Raw genomic sequence first — 16,937 nt, 5'->3', positions numbered from 1 at the left:
GACTTACTGCCTGCTGCTGCTCTGTGTGTGTGTGTGTATGTGTGTGTGTGTATGTGTGTGTGTGTGAGCCCTCAGTCTCCTGAAGAAGAGCTGGACAGGTGGCAGCTATGTGCACCTGCCCAAGGCTGTGAGCTGCAGCGAGGGAGAGAGGCTAGTCACGCCGACGGAGCGTGTGGAGGTGACGGGACAGAGACAGGAACTGGACGATGGTATGCCTCAGATGGAGACTCTCCTCGCTGCGTTGACCTCCACTTGAGGACAGGGCGTGTGCTACTGGGCACTGCTTTCTGTGCCGAGACTCTGAGAGGTGTTTGTCGTGGAGATTCTGTGCTGTGACTCAGTGCTGAAACCCAGAGTTGTTCTCTGTGTGCTACTGTGTGCCACTGTGTGCTACTGTGCCAAGACTCAGTGCTGACTGGTTCTCTGCGGTGCTACTGGTAGCTGGACGACTCTGACTGGTTCTCTGCGGTGCTGCTGTGCTGACCCCGTGCGTTGATGCTGGACGTCTCTGAACCTTAACAGACCCAGCAGCACCTGCAGTGACCCCTGGAGTGAGTAGTGACCCCTGCAGTGACCCCTGGAGTGAGTAGTGACCCCTGCAGTGAGTAGGCCCGCCGGGTCGGACTAGACTCAAGGATGCCCGGCATGCAGCAGCCCGGATGGACGCGAGGATGACCAGCATGCAGCAGCCCGGATGGACGCGAGGATGACCAGCACACCCCGCAGCTCGTCTCCAGCCATGGCGCCGCGGTCCTCATCCCCTCTGCTCTCCCCTGCCCCCGCCCGCCGAGGGTCCAACTCGTCGTCGGGGAAACGGGCCTCTCCGTCCGCCTCGCGGTCTCCCTCGCCGTACGCAGAGGCGACGCCGGGCCTCATGACGTCGCCCAAGCTGTGGCAGAAGGTCTACGTCTCGCGCCTGGCCGAGGAGTTCTTCTGGATCGGAGGCAGCATCGTCGCTACGCCCAAATGGAAGCTCGGACAAATCGGTAACATATTCCAGAGGTTCTATTCCAGCTGTGCTCCTGTCAATCATGAGCGTGCTGTCTAGGGTTAAGCATGAGAGGCAGAGAGCTCTGGTGTGTGTGTGTGTGTGTGTGTGTGTGTGTGTGTGCACCCAAAAATGCTTGCATAAGGAATTTATCATACACAGCTTTATTGACATGAGTGCATCAGCCTTACTTGGTGATTCGTGTCTGTAGTATCTGTGTTGTTTCTGGATGTGTTGTGCCCTAAGACATTTCAAAGTTGTGTTTCCACAAGGAATTTAGTCTCTATTCCTGATGTTAGGTGCTAGGTTTTATGATAATCTCTCTCACTGGTGGAGTCGATCATTTGAATAACAAGATTAATTTACCTCTCTATATGCGTTCCATAAGTACCTCTCTATATGCGTTCCATAAGTACACCTCTGATCCTTAAATCTCACTTTAAACAATATATATATATATATATATATATACAGTTTAAATATTTATATATATATATATATATATATATATATATATATGAAAATAAATGAACACTCCCCTCAATGTCAACACTTATTTCTTTGCATTGATGTGCGACTACAGAGTTGATGAACTCCGGTGATATGCAAATCGATTCGGAATCGATTAATCTGCACTAATTTTTTATATATAATACAATATTAGGGCTGTCAAAATAACTGATTCATTTCGATTAATTAATTTTAAGAAAAAATAACTGATTAAAAAAATTTGTGCAGATTAATCGATTCCGTATGACCTTTGACCCCAAGCAGTTCTAGTCAGTAAAAATTAGACTGTAAAATAAAGGGGAGAGAAGAAAACGTGCTGCCTGGATCATTGATTGGAACATTTACTTTTAAAAAATGGCCTGATGGTGTTGATAAAAAATAAAGTGTTGAAAATAAAGTCCTCTGCAATGTCTGCAGCAAGGATTTGCATATCACCGGAGTTCATCAACTCTGTAGTCGCACATCAATGCAAAGAAATATGTGTTGACATTGAGGGGAGTGTTCATTTATTTTCATTGTGTCCCCTAGGTTATATCTGTGGCCTGAAATGCCTTGTATGTGAAAAAAAACTTCTTCCCTAAGCACTTTTGAATTTATTTCCTCAGCATATTAGGTCATATCATAGATTATTATGGGAATTATTTGAACAGTGAAAATAATAATAAAAGAGTCTTTGAACTTTAATGTCACTAATGCTGATTATTCAATGATTCATTTGAATTTAAATATTTAAAATACTTTCACAGCAAAAATTATCGATTGAGTCGAATTATCGATTGACAGCCCTAATACATATATATATATATATAATAACTAGTCCAGGAATACCCGTGCTTACTAGCCAGGCTAACGTCATACCCTAATCTCAAATGAGACGGGGTCTGGGAACTAGGCATTCATTTTCTCATATTTGAAACGTGGTTTACGAATGCCCAGAGCCGTTTATTGGGCACTACGAATGTCTATCAAATGCATCTGTACGTGGCTCATAACGGCTACAGTGTGTCATCATCGTCTTGCTGCCCTCCCTCCGTTCTGTGATTGGTCCCCTTACTGAGGCGAAAATTTGCTCCATGGTATCCAGGCACCCAGGCTACGTGCTTACCAGTTTATTAGTTTATCCTGCTATGTACGAGCACCATGCACGTAAACATATGTGTGTGTGTGTGTGTGTGTGTGTGTGTGTGATTATTGGTACCATCCACATAAACGTGTATGTGTGTGTGTGTTATTATGAGTACCATGCACGTAAACATGTATGTGTGTGTGTGATTATGAGTACCATGCACATAAACATGTATGTGTGTGTGTGATTATGAGTACCATGCACGTATACATGTGTGTGTGTGTGTGTGTGTGTGATTATCGGTACCATCCACATAAACGTGTGTGTGTGTGTGTGTGATTATGAGTACCATGCACGTAAACATGTATATGTGTGTGTGATTATCGGTACCATGCACATAAATATGTATGTGTGTGTGTGATTATCGGTACCATGCACATAAACGTGTATGTGTGTGTGATTATCGGTACCATGCACATAAACGTGTATGTGTGTGTGTGTGTGTGATCATGAGTACCATGCACATAAACGTGTATGTATGTGTGTGTGTGTGTGATTATGAGTGCACATAAACATGTATGTGTGTGCAGTGATTACTGTGATTATTGGTACCATGCACATAAACATGTATGTGTGTGTGTGTGTGTGTGTGTGTGTGATTATGAGTACCATGCACATAAACATGTGTGTGTGTGTGTGTGATTATGAGTACCATGCACGTAAACATGTGTGTGTGTGTGTGTGTGTGTGTGTGTGATTATGAGTACCATGCACATAAACATGTACTGTATGTGTGTGTGTGTGTGTGATCATGAGTACCATGCACATAAACATGTACTGTATGTGTGTGTGTGTGTGATTATGAGTGCACATAAACATGTATGTGTGTGCAGTGATTACTGTGATTATGAGTACCATGCACATAAACATGTATGTGTGTGTGAGCTCCCGTGTCATCCAGAGACAATCCCTTTATTGTTATTACGTGCCCAGCGGCCTGCACAGTCCAGCGGGTCCGATAATGAGTAGCCTGCCACCTTGCAGATTCTCGCTCTTGCCTGGACCAGGCACAGGCATATGGGCAGCAGGGGATTCTGGGGGATTAGACGCCGCGTATCACATGACCCTTCGCCTGTCCTACTTTCCCTCAGACGTCTCAGGGTGCAGGCCAGGTGCGCTGCCCAGGTGATGGGGGAAGAGTGTGAGAGAACCGCTAATAATAATAATAATAATAATAATAATAATACCGGTAATATAATCATAGTGACAGCTTATTGACATCTTGTCATGCAATGATGTAGTAATTGGACACAAGTAATCTCCCCAGCGCTGAGGAAGGTGGCTGGGGAGGTGGAGTGGGGGGTGGCGTGGGAGTGAGTTGTAGGTGATAAGCAGGTGATTAACAGGGGGAGAGTGGGGGCTTAGGTGATGAGAGGGGTTAAGCACACAACCCCTGCTCTAGTAAACAAGAGCTACACACAGTAGGCTATAGGCCACGGCCCTTTATAACACGGCAAGCCAGAGTTCAGAGTGCAGACCTATTGTAGCAACACTAACCCTGCTAGCCAGCTAGCCAGCTAGTCAACACTAACCCTGCTAGCCAGCTAGTCCCTGCTAGCCAGCTAGTCAACACTAACCCTGCTAGCCAGCTAGTCAACACTAACCCTACTAGCCTGCTAGCCAGCTAGTCAACACTAACCCTGCTAGCCTGCTAGCCAGCTAGCCACTCCACAGTGCAGCCTACAACCCCTTATCCTCCCACTTGATGGCCATTTTTGTAAGACACTTCGGCAGCTATTTTACTATTCAAGTGAATAGGAAGCCATAGGCAAATCTGTGTTTAAATCTGAATTAAACAATATAAATATCTCACACAAATTTCTAAAATGAGGCTAAAAAGGATAAAAATGTGGTTGGTTACTTACATTACAGGACAACTGGCGTTAGGAACTAACCCCACACATTTCCATGGAGGGTTCTAACCCCACACATTTCCACAGAGGATTCTTTGAGTAGGAAGCCTCTGGCTGAACACACACAGCCTTCCACACACTCTTCCTGAGAGATCATGACAACCTTCAAAGATGAAAACCGCCCAGATATTGTTTGGTCATTTTTCATTCTCCCTACTCCCACCACCAGAGTTGGTGTGGTTCAATGAACCCCCCACCTACACCTCCACCCTCACCTGCACCCGCACCATCTACACCCCCATCTGCATCACCTGCACCTGCACCCCCACCCCCACCTCCACCTGCACCCCCACCTACACCCCCACCTACACCTCCACCCTCACCTGCAACCGCACCATTGCACCACCTCCACCTGCACCCCCACCTCCACCCCCACCTACACCCCCACCTGCACCTCCACCTGCACCCCCACTTCCACCCCCACCTACACCCCCACCTGCACCTACACCATCACCCGCACCACCTACACACCCACCCCCACCTGCACCCCCACCTACACCACCTGCACACCATTGTCCAGCCTGACAGATACATCTGCACCAGCTCACTCTGTTAAAACAGGGTCCTAGAACAGAGACAACTGCATTCAGCATCTTCACAACCCAGTATGCTCCTGCACTGGGACAGTTGCTCACTTCAAATGTGATGTTCTTGAGGTGAGTGTGTGTGTGTGTGCGTGTGTGTGTGTGTGTGTGTGTGTGTGTGTGTGTGTGTGTGTGACAGAGAGAGAGAGAGTGTGAGAGAGAGTGTTTTACTCTGGTCAGATGAGATGTCCTTGACGTGGAACTCTGTTTCTCAGAGAAAAGAACATTGCCATGACAACAGATCCTTTGGACGTCCTTCAAAACATTCTATTCTGATAAAAACAGCCAGTTTGGCTGAGCCCTTGGGCCTGTATCTCAAATCATTTCTAGCTCAGTGAGTTTACCTGCGTCTATTCAAAAGGACAAGAGCATGTCGCATGGCATTGGGTGACCAGTAACACATGACGTCCAACTTGTTGAAAACAAAGAAGCGTTATTGGGTTAAGAGTCAGAGTGCAAGAGTGTGTGACTGGCCTGGGTGAAGAGTCAGGGTGCAAGAGTGTGTGTTGGGTTAAGAGTCAGGGTGCAAGAGTGTGTGTTGGGTTAAGAGTCAGGGTACAAGGGTGTGTGCCTCTGTGCCTCTGTCAACTTCTATTCTTCACCTTTATTTCTCTCCATACACACACACTCACACACACACACACACTCACACACACTCTGACTGTCTCTCTACTCTCTCTCCATCTCAGTGGATAGATGTACTCAGGGCCTGAAGTCAACTTTTTTGGCCACCAGCCACTGTGGCAGGTGAATTTTGAAATCCACATGCCACAGTGGTTTTTTACCAGCCAAAATTATTTTGTGCCCAAAATAAAGGTGAACGACTCAGAAAATGCATAAGAATGGTTCTTGAACTTGTACAGAATACACATTGTAAAAGTAAAAAAGTACTTTGTTAATAAATTACTCAAGTAGGTCTAACAAGTTACTTTGTTGTAGGCCTACATTTTTATATTTTTGATGGACCTTTAAAGGGATACAAAAGTATCCTTTATGCCTATTTGCTTTTCTCCTCCTCTGTAGGCTAATCATCAAACATATTTTAAAAGCCCAATTCAAATATATTTTATTTAATACTTTGTCATAGCCAGAATAAGCATTACTGTACGTGGCTATGGATTGAAAAGCAGTCTTCCAATACATTGCAGCTGATTCTTCTGCTTTGCATTGCTAGAAGTCTGTTATAACTCCACCATACAGACAATGTAACATAAAAAACAATGGCTATATTATGGGTAGACCTATATTTAGGCTATAATAGCCTAGGCATATCCACTTGGGCAGAGCGACAGAGCAGGCTATCTGTTTTCTCAGCCACCATCTCATGTCATGTCCTGCAACATAAATGAATGCTAGGCTTTTTCTAACGTGTATGCTCGATTTCCAGTGCATTTGATTTGCTTGTAAATTAAGTTGTAGGCCTACTTTCCTTGTCCAATGTGATTGTTGAACGATGCTGGCCAGAAATGAATATACGTGAAAGTTTCCGTGTCATGTCATAGCCTACCTCTAGTCTCGTTGCTACTCTGGCAGCCTCGCCAGAAGATGCAGCAACTGTACGTCATTGTGTTAACTGAGCTGTTAGCTAGGCCAGACATTACTTTTATAATCGTGGGCTAACGCATTCTGATGCCCTGTTTCTTTTCTCCTGGGAGAGGTGCGCTTTTCCCTCTTCGAGATACTTTCTCCAATAATAAACTTGTACTCGTAATGTAAGGCAATTGAAATGTAGCGGAGTAAAAGAGTAGATTATTGGCTCAAAAATGTACTTGAGTAAGAGTAGAAGTAGGCTACCGTTTTGAAAAAGGAAAGTCGTTTGCCGTTCCTCGAAAAAAAAATGTAACGCGTTAGGCTACTACCCACCCCTGCAAATGGGTTTGATCTCGCTTTCTCCGAGCCTACAAACGGCAATCTGGACAGTGCATCTCCTTGCTCAGTGTTGTGTTGTCTTATTGGCTACCCGCCAACGTGGCAGGTACATTGACAGTTTCACCCGCCAATCACAAAAGTTACCCGCATTTGGCGTGTGGGCGGGTGCCAATTTCATGCCCTGGATGTACTGTATGTGTACAATGCAACACAGCTCTCAGATACTCACCTTTCTTTCTCTCTCCTCTCTCCACCTCCCTCGCTCCACCTCTCCCTCCATCCCTCCATCTCAGTGGAGAGGTGTATGTGTACGATGCAGGACGGTTCTCTGATGCTGAAGCTGAGGGGGAAATCCAAGACTCTGACGCGCAGCTTCTACCTGGACGAGCATCGGTCCTGCATCCGCTGGAAACCCTCTCGCAAGCGGGAAAAGGCCAAGAGTGAGTCAGAGAGAGCACACACACACACACACACACACACACACACACTGCTTATTCTTATTCACCTGCTCTGGTTCCTCATTCCATCATTCCACACTGAGTTATGAGTCCTTACGCTGACGACTCTGTCCTATTTTACTTACTGAGATTCTGCGTCCCTTAGTCACCATTAGCTCATGAGTCCTTCCTTATTCTGAGCTCTGCTCCTTGTCTCCTTGAACTCCTAGTCACCATTAGCTTATGTGTCCTACCTTGTCTCTTAGTCTCCATTGACTCATGAGTCCTTCCTTGTCTCCTTCCTTGTGTCTTAGTCTCCATTGACTCATGAGTCCTTCCTTATTCTGAGCTCTGCTCCTTGTCTCCTTGAACTCCTAGTCACCATTAGCTTATGTGTCCTACCTTGTCTCTTAGTCTCCATTGACTCATGAGTCCTTCCTTGTCTCCTTCCTTGTGTCTTAGTCTCCATTGACTCATGAGTCCTTCCTTATTCTGAGCTCTGCTCCTTGAACCCTAGTCACCATTAGCTCATGTGTCTTTCTTTGTCTCCTTCCTTGTGTCTTAGGGTACGTTCGTAAATTCAATCTGACACGCTCTGGACGCTCTGAGAAGCTTTGATTAAATACACGACAATTCCGAATTTGCGAACAGTTAAGTGTGCTCGGAGCGCTCGGAGTGGCAATTTACGAACGCACCCCTAGTCACCATTGACCCATGTGTCCTTCCTTTTCTCCTTCCTTGTGTCCTAGTCACCATTGACTCATGAGTCCTTCCTTGTCTCCTTCCTTGTGTCCTAGTCACCATTGACTCATGAGTCCTTCCTTGTCTCCTTCCTTGTGTCCTAGTCACCATTGACTCCATCCATGAGGTGTGTGAGGGCCGACAGACGGAGATCTTCCAGCGCTTTGCCCATAACAACTACGACCCCAACTGCTGCTTCAGCATCTACCATGGCGACCACATGGACTCGCTGGACCTGGTGGCGTCGAGTGCGGAGGATGCGCGCACCTGGATCACAGGCCTCAAGTACCTGCTGGCTGGCATCAGCGATGAGGACAGCCTGGCCAAGCGCCAGCGCACCAGAGACCAATATCCTTCAGGGCAGGCAGGGGGGTCAGGGAGAATTGGAGATAAGGACTAGGGTGGAAAGCTCTAGAAAGGTCCCTTTCACATTAGCCTGGCCTAGCCCACCTAAAGTCTCCACTCTTTTCATCTCCCAAGACACTAGTCTGGCTCCTCACAATGCGTTTGCTTCCCTCAGCCACCAGGGTGGAGAGGGCCTGACGTGAGTTTCCCAATCAAAACGGTAGTAGCAACGATTTGGTTTATTATCAGTTTGTAAAGGTTAGGCAAAGCAGGAAATAATATGAGGAATCATTGATCAATAGGGATCCCTTATCAATGTGAGCAATTAGGCTGGGCTAATAATTTAATGCAAAGTCTATGCCCATTACAATGTTAGGGTTGGAAATATTTCCCAGAGTGAGTACCCAGACTTTCTTCACAAGGTGATACAAAGTGGTGAGTCTGTTGAAACCAGTTCTACTTTGGTGACTAGGCTACTTTAGCATTGGTGACTAGGCTACTTTAGCATTGGGTGACTAAGCTACTTTAGCATTGGTGACTAGGCTACTTTAGCATAGACCTCTGAAGTTCGCCTACAAAAAAGAACCAAAACGGCCATATTTGCCCATATAAGGAGATCCGGTTGTAAATTGAAGCTACAGTAAGTACCTATGGCAAGTTGCATTGCAAGTGCTCCTTGTTGGTGCCCCCCCCTTCCCCATCCCCCCCCACCTTTCTTATGCAGCCCTTGCCGTTTAATCTACTAAACCCCTCTTCTACTGCACTTTTTACCCCCCTCCCCCCCATAAATGCACAAATAGGCTGACACCAGACATAATTTCACTGCATTTCTTACATCCAGTAACTATATGCATGTGACAATAAACTTCCTTGTATCCTTGTAAGTTAGCTTTGGGGTAGCAAAAATCTAAGTGTGCCGCCTTCACATACCGGAGATCACAGTATCCACTCGAAGGCAGAGGACAAAAGTGTGTTCAGGAAAACGTCTGTATTTCAGAATTTTTCATCCCCGCGAGAGTTTAAAGAAGCCCTATGCAAGTCTGGTTATTCCTTCGCTGTTTCTGGGTTTTCGCCTGATTTGGGCTCGCATTTTTCACGACATAGCTCCCCCTGCAACCTCGGTAGCAAGTGACTGCTACGCTAAACCCCTACTAGCTAGCGAGCTATCCATCAATAAACCAAGCTAAACACATACAGGGCTCACAATAAAACGGTCAAATGGTTTTTGCTAAAATTGTTGCATAGGGCTTCTTTAACAGGTGCGATAATTCAAAATCCCCATGTTATTTTCCCATAGGAAAAATCGCCAGATACCGGATGTCAAAGATGGCAGCTTTTTTGTAGGCGAACTTCAGAGGTCTATTGGTGACCAGTCTTCTTTAGCATTGGTGACTAGGCTACTTTAGCCCTGGTGACCAGTCTTCTTTAGCGTTGGTGACTGGGCTATTTTAGCATTGGTGACCAGGCTACTTTAGCATTGGTGACTGGGCTATTTTAGCATTGGTGACCAGGCTACTTTAGCATTGGTGACTAGGCTACTTTAGCATTGGTGACTAGGCTACTTTAGCATTAGTGACTGGGCTACTTTAGCATTGGTAAATAGGCTACTTTAGCATTGGTGATGGGGCTACTTTAGCATTGGTGAATGGGCCTCGTTCCTGCATCTCAGTGGTATATCTGTGTGGCTTGTTGTTTTCTCACTATAAAGAAAAAGTTGCAACAGTTGAATCAGGGCCAGATCCATACCAGATCCAGATCCATTCCAGATTCCAGATCCTTTCTAGAACGCTCTCTCTCTGGTAGTTTGTCCTTGACTCGCTGTGCACATGGCTGCGTCAGACATTCACAGAGGCCGATAAAAATGGTGACGGGAACCTGAGCATTGGGGAAGTGCTGCAGCTCCTGCACAAGCTCAACGTCAACCTGCCCAGAGAGAAGGTCAAGGAGATGTTCCAGGTAATATGTGTGTATGTGTGTGTGTGTGTGTGTGTGAGAGAGGGAGGGAGAGAGAGAGACAGAAAGAGTTCCAGCTAGTGACATCACTGCAGGTACAGCTGTCTTATTTGCCATCAGGCAGAGGTCAGAAACACACATTTGTGCCTTTATAACAAAACACACATTTCGGCTTATATTATTGTGACGAGGGCATCAAATGACAAATATTTCAGCTTATATTATTGTGAGGTGGGCATAAATGACACACATTTCGGCTTATATTATTGTGAGGTGGGCATCAAATGAACATGCACCGAATGCTGATTGGCTGACATGTAGGAACAACACAACGTTGCCATAGCACAGCCCTTTCGTGTGTGTGTGTGTGTGTGTATGTTTGTGTGTGGCACAGCCCTTTTATGAGTGTGTGGGAGTGTGAGTGGCCGAAACTTGACTAATAAGTACACACACAGGCAAAGAGTAAGTATACTCTGTGGCAATATCCCATGTCGTTTTAAAATACTGGTCTGAATGGATTTAGCATTGCATGTTAACCTTAAGCAATCTGATCTGAATGAGTTTTTGGGTTGTGTGGTGTGTGTACCATAAGGAGTAATCAGTAAATCCTCATGATCGTCAGTCCCGTCAGGAACACAGATGTGTGTGTGTGTGTGTGTGTGTGTGTTTGTGTACAGTATGTGTGTTTGTCACTCCATGTTTATGCATGGATATGTGTGTATGTCTTTGCACATGTGTTTGTGTACAGTATGTGTTTGTAAGCGACACATTTGTGTAGCGTGTGTGTAAGCCATGTGTATGTAGGTTTGTGTGTGTTATCACGAGGTTTGTGTGTGTTATCGTGAGCTGCGTGTGTGTATATCGCATCCTCTCATGCAGGTGTCAGTGTGTGTGTGTGTGTGTATGGCGTCCTCTCGTGGGTGTCAATGTGTGTGTGTATGTTGTGTGTGAATGTGGCCTCCTCTCCATGTGGATGTCAGTGTGGATGTGTGTGTGTTTGTGTGTTTTCATGAGCTGTGTGTGTGTGTGTGTGTGTGTGTGTTTTCATGAGCTGTGTGTGTGTGTGTTTTCGTGAGCTGTGTGTGTGTGTTTAGCTGCGTGTGTACGCTAGTGTGAAGGCGTCCTGTAGACTGGGCCATATGGTGCTGAGGGAGCAGATGGCACGCGTGTATTTCTGTGTGTGTTGAACACGCAGGACTCCAATAATCCAGCCCCTGTGTGTGTGTGTCCGAGTCCTCCAACAGACCGCTGTTTGGAGCTGGAGTTACAGAGAGTGTCCAAACAAACTGGGCTTCAGTTTGTAAACAAGTGTTTGTTGTTTGTTTGAATGCCAGTCTAAATGTGTTAACTTTCTGAAGATTTTGTAAAAGATAAACCATTTTATGAGCTAAATTCACCTACCACCTACTTAAGTTAACAATGTCCATGATGCACATTCATGCATTTATTTTGAACTGCTTGCCATCAACACATTTAATATAACTTGTCAACATGCCCATATTTCAGCATGCATATGGTGTGTTGATGCAGATTAACACTGTGGGTATTTTATTCCACTCTGTAAACATGACTGAGATTGCTGCATTGACCTGTAGGCCTACAGGGTTTCTGCAGGTATCAACAAGTTAAATTTAAGACTTTTTAAGACCTTTTTAAGACCATTATAAATAAAATTTTTGGTGTGTGACTGTGTGTGCTCTGCCTCCTTTAGGAAGCAGACACAGATGATAATGAAGGTTCTCTGGCCTTCGAGGAGTTCTGTGCCTTCTATAAAATGATGTCCACACGACGAGACCTCTACATTCTCTTGCTGTCCTACAGCCACCAGAAGGAGTACATGGACCTGAGAGACCTGCAGCGCTTCCTGGAGGCCGAGCAGAAGGTCAGAAGGGCTGGTGCCCGGCCTCTCACTGCACTCTCCACTGCCTCTTTTAGCGTTAGCTATGCTAGCCTCTCACTGCACTCTCCACTGCCTCTTTTAGCGTTAGCTATGCTAGCCTCTCACTGCACTCTCCACTGCCTCTTTTAGCGTTAGCTATGCTAGCCTCTCACTGCACTCTCCACTGCCTCTTTTAGCGTTAGCTATGCTAGCCTCTCACTGCACTCTCCACTGCCTCTTTTAGCGTTAGCTATGCTAGCCTCTCACTGCACTCTCCACTGCCTCTTTTAGCGTTAGCTATGCTAGCCTCTCACTGCACTCTCCACTGACTTCTTTAGCATTAGCTATGCTAGCCTCTCACTGCACTCTCAGGTTCTTTTAGCATTAGCTATGCTAGCCTCTCACTGCGCTCACAGGTTCTTTTAGCCTTAGCTATGCTAGCCTTTCACTGCACTCTCAGGTTCTTTTAGCATTAGCTATGCTATAGCCTTTCACTTAGAGTGACCAGATTTCTTGGAACTAAAATCGGGACACTTTGCTTGTCACTGTAGTGCACGTGCATGCACACACCTTTAAGGTGAACATGCACCAGGTCAGACAGACACAGACATTAGGCTCAATTTTACGTTTAGCTCAAAACTTACAGGGGGGTTGGGGAAAATTATTAAATATTGTTAAGTAAACGCACAAGTTCTGCGCCCTTTCAGCTAGAGAATAGCCTGCACTATGCCTTAAACACACGTGTTTAGTCCACTGTTTGTCTCCTGAACATTCCTCACCCATTATCCAGACATGCATGAAAACATTTAACTCACAGCCATAGGTTATTGAGAATGATGTTTTTTTTTTCTTGGCATTGTCGTAGCATAGCAATATAACAGGCAGATATGAAGAGGCATTGCAACAATGTTTACAAAGATACATTGTAACGTTGGCTGCAAAGATTACCCTGATACACACACACACACACACATTGTCAAAATCATATCATATGCCGGTAACTTAAGGCTACAGTCTCTCTACATCGTATCATACACCGGTCACTTAAGGCTACAGTCGCTGACAAATGGGACAAATGGGACGCTTTCATAGTGGTTGGTAGGTGTAAACTGGGACATTTTAGCGTCCCGAAAGGTTTTTGTCCGGACTCGGGACACACAATTCATATTGATGGAAATGTTAGTGCCAGACTAGTATCTCCCTGAGAGGAGCTCTAAGTGGGCGTGGCCAGAATAGCACCTTAATAACGAGAATTAGGGTAGCCCTGCTAACCACTACACTACTGCACGCTAGCCCATCTCCTTAACCACTACACTACTGCAGGCTAGCCCAGCTCCTTAACCACTATACTACTGCAGGCTAGCCCAGCTAACCACTACACTACTGCACGCTAGCCCAGCTCCTTAACCACTACACTACTGCAGGCTAGCCCAGCTCCTTAACCACTATACTACTGCAGACTAGCCCAGCTCCTTAACCACTACACTACTGCACGCTAGCCCAGCTCCTTAACCACCATTCCTTATTTCTGTCTTTCTTAGCGGGGGTATAACAAACCCCTGTGGCAGAAAAACACTTCAAAGATCTAAATATTTACCCCTCTAGTTGAACATGTATCTCACATAGGGATTTAATGTGTTTTCTATGCTGTTTGTTCACAGATGTTCAACGTGACACGGGAACATTGCCAAGAAATCATAACCCTTTTTGAACCAAACCCTCAGAACGTAGATGACATGGTCCTGGGCATAGACGGTGAGTGAACTACTTTTCTGTTTTCCACAACAGCAGGAATCAGGAAAAGGTGAATGTGGAAGTTCTGAAGACGTAAAAGTAGAAGTTATGAAGACATAGGAGATGATTGTCCTCTTCAACAACTGGGCAGCATGGTGTTTAAAACTCTGTTTCAATATGTTCCTCGTCATCACAGTGTTAGTGTGGCATGGGGTAGGTTTGTTTGCATGGCTGTGTGTGTGTGTCCGTATGTGTCTGTGTTACAGTAACTCTTTCTGGTCGCCTCAAAGTTAGTGCCCATGTTTGTGTATGTGTGTGTGTGTGTGTGTGTGTGTGTGTATGTGTCGCATGGGGGAGGGCTGTGTGTATGCCTATTTGTGTGTGCGTGTGTGTGTGTGTGTGTGTTCACTATCCCTGGTCCCCTCAGGCTTCACTAACTACATGCGTAGTCCGGCGGGGGACATCTTTAACCCGGAGCACTACCAGGTGACCCAGGACATGACGCAGCCCCTGTGCAACTACTACATCTCATCCTCCCACAACACGTACCTGACCGGAGATCAGTTCCTCTCGCAGTCCCGCGTAGACATGTACGCCTACGTCCTGCAGACCGGCTGCAGATGTGTCGAGGGTAAGTGTGTGTGTGTGTGTGTGAGAGTGAGTGTGTAAATGTGAGTGAGTGTGAGTGTGTGAGTGTGTGTATGAGTCCCCCCCCCCCCCATCTCTCCCTCCCCCGACCCCCATCTCCCCTCCCCCAGGCTTTCATGTTCTGAGTGTAGCTGCATGACTGTGGGTAATATCAGAGAATGTCTAATAAGGGGAGAACCTTCACTCTCGGAACTCTTCCGGTGTAGTACTGCATCTAGGGGCGCTCGCGGGCGAGTCCAGAATGAATGGAGGTCTATGGAGCTGTACCCCTCAAAATCCACTTTTCTCGGGATATTATTTTTTTTCAAGTAATTTGAATATTGTGTTCGAAAGGGGAGGCAAAGACAATACACTTGGTGGAGTATTATATTTATACTATAGACTATATGTATTATATTTATACTATAGACTATACTGTATTATATTTATACTATAGACTATATGTATTATATTTATACTATAGACTATACTGTATTATATTTATACTATAGACTATACTGTATTATATTTATACTATAGACTATATGTATTATATTTATACTATAGACTATACTGTATTATATTTATACTATAGACTATATGTATTATATTTTTATACTATAGACTATATGTATTATATTTATACTATAGACTATACTGTATTATATTTATACTATAGACTATATGTATTATATTTATACTATAGACTATACTGTATTATATTTATACTATAGACTATATGTATTATATTTATACTATAGACTATACTGTATTATATTTATACTATAGATTATACTGTATTATATTTATACTATAGACTATACTGTATTATATTTATACTATAGACTATATGTATTATATTTATACTATAGACTATATGTATTATATTTATACTATAGACTATATGTATTATATTTATACTATAGACTATATGTATTATATTTATACTATAGACTATACTGTATTATATTTATACTATAGACTATATGTATTATATTTATACTATAGACTATACTGTATTATATTTATACTATAGACTATACTGTATTATATTTTTACTATAGACTATACTGTATTATATTTTTTAAAGTCACTTAATTGTTCTAAAAAGCCTTTCAAACGTGTCAATGACGTCATTCATTAGCATGATCATAGCATAGCATAGCATCAATGCTAGCGTGTTATGGGCAACAACAACCTGTAAGAAAACGAAAGGACATGACTCCCGGATTATTTCACTTTTTTTTTCTTTTTTTTAAGTATATTTTTTTGGCCTTTTATGACTTTAATTTACAGGATAGTAGAGAATGACGGGAAGTGAGTGGGAGAGAGAGTCGGGGCGGGATCTGGAAAGGACCACGGGGCGGGAATCGAACCCGGGTCGCTGGCGTACGGTGCAGATGCCCCAACCAGTTGCGCCACGGCTGGGGCCAGGATTATTTCACTTTTGATTGATCCATTTTGCGAAAAATGAAATAAAATCTGAGGGTTTCAGTTGTTAAATAGGTGAAAACAATAAATGTAGCCATGTAGCTCCATAGGACCCCATGTATTTTGGACTCGCCCGCGATCGCCATCTAGGTGAACTCTGGTGAACTGCAGCCAAATTCGGTTTGTATGGGATTAATAGAGAGTGGGGAGGCTCTCCGTAGACGGGCTCTGGTAATATGGAGCGGATTCATTATTCATGTTCTGGGTGTAGCTGCAGGACTGTGGGTAATATGGAGCAGATTCATTATTCATGTTCTGGGTGTAGCTGCAGGACTGTGGGTAATATGGAGTGGATTCATTATTCATGTTCCGGGGAACAGCTTGTCAGGAGCACAGATGGAGTTGGTGCTGATGTTACTGTGGACTCCTGCAGGAAACTGCTCCTCCATACCCTGATCTGTGTGTGTGTGTGTGTGTGTGTGTGTGTGTGTGTGTGTGTGTGGGCTTTCCCTCTACCCTCTGTGTCCATGTGTATTTACTATCCATACTAGTTCATACTATCTATGAGCCTGATAGCCCTGATTTATGTATGTATGTTTGTGTGTGTACTGTATGTGTGTGTGTGTGTGTGTGTGTGTGTGTGTGTGAGTGTATGTGTGTGTGTGTGTGTGTGTGTGTGTGTGTGTGAGTGTGTGTGTGTGTGCACATGTGCACAGTCCACTTTCCCTTCTAATGTGTGTGTGTGTGTGTGTGTGTGTGTGTGTTTAGTGGACTGTTGGGACGGTCCTGACGGGGAGCCT

At 44.7% G+C, this 16,937-nt stretch overlaps 1 protein-coding gene across 1 annotated transcript in view; it reads left to right on the top strand.

The window, feature by feature from the left end:
* The first annotated feature begins 635 nt into the window (after positions 1 to 635).
* The window catches only part of plch2b (phospholipase C, eta 2b), a 33,714-nt gene continuing 17,412 nt past the window's right edge, over positions 636 to 16,937 (top strand). Inside the window, exons 1-8 of the mRNA XM_076269257.1 lie at positions 636 to 986; positions 7,284 to 7,430; positions 8,273 to 8,516; positions 10,340 to 10,469; positions 12,178 to 12,348; positions 14,007 to 14,100; positions 14,507 to 14,710; positions 16,906 to 16,937. The exon at positions 16,906 to 16,937 is cut by the window's right edge and continues 89 nt beyond it. Of these exons, the coding sequence (XP_076125372.1) occupies positions 695 to 986; positions 7,284 to 7,430; positions 8,273 to 8,516; positions 10,340 to 10,469; positions 12,178 to 12,348; positions 14,007 to 14,100; positions 14,507 to 14,710; positions 16,906 to 16,937 (1,314 nt within the window). The 5' untranslated portion in view covers positions 636 to 694. The remainder of the gene's footprint in view (positions 987 to 7,283; positions 7,431 to 8,272; positions 8,517 to 10,339; positions 10,470 to 12,177; positions 12,349 to 14,006; positions 14,101 to 14,506; positions 14,711 to 16,905) is intronic.

The sequence above is a fragment of the Alosa pseudoharengus genome, unplaced genomic scaffold (assembly GCF_046254945.1).
Source record: "Alosa pseudoharengus isolate Yale_2024_CS ecotype anadromous, Long Island Sound unplaced genomic scaffold, YU_APseudo_1.1 YU_APseudo_1.1_scf_5, whole genome shotgun sequence".
Taxonomy (NCBI): Eukaryota; Metazoa; Chordata; class Actinopteri; order Clupeiformes; family Clupeidae; genus Alosa; species Alosa pseudoharengus.
This window is presented reverse-complemented; position numbering and strand designations above follow the sequence as displayed.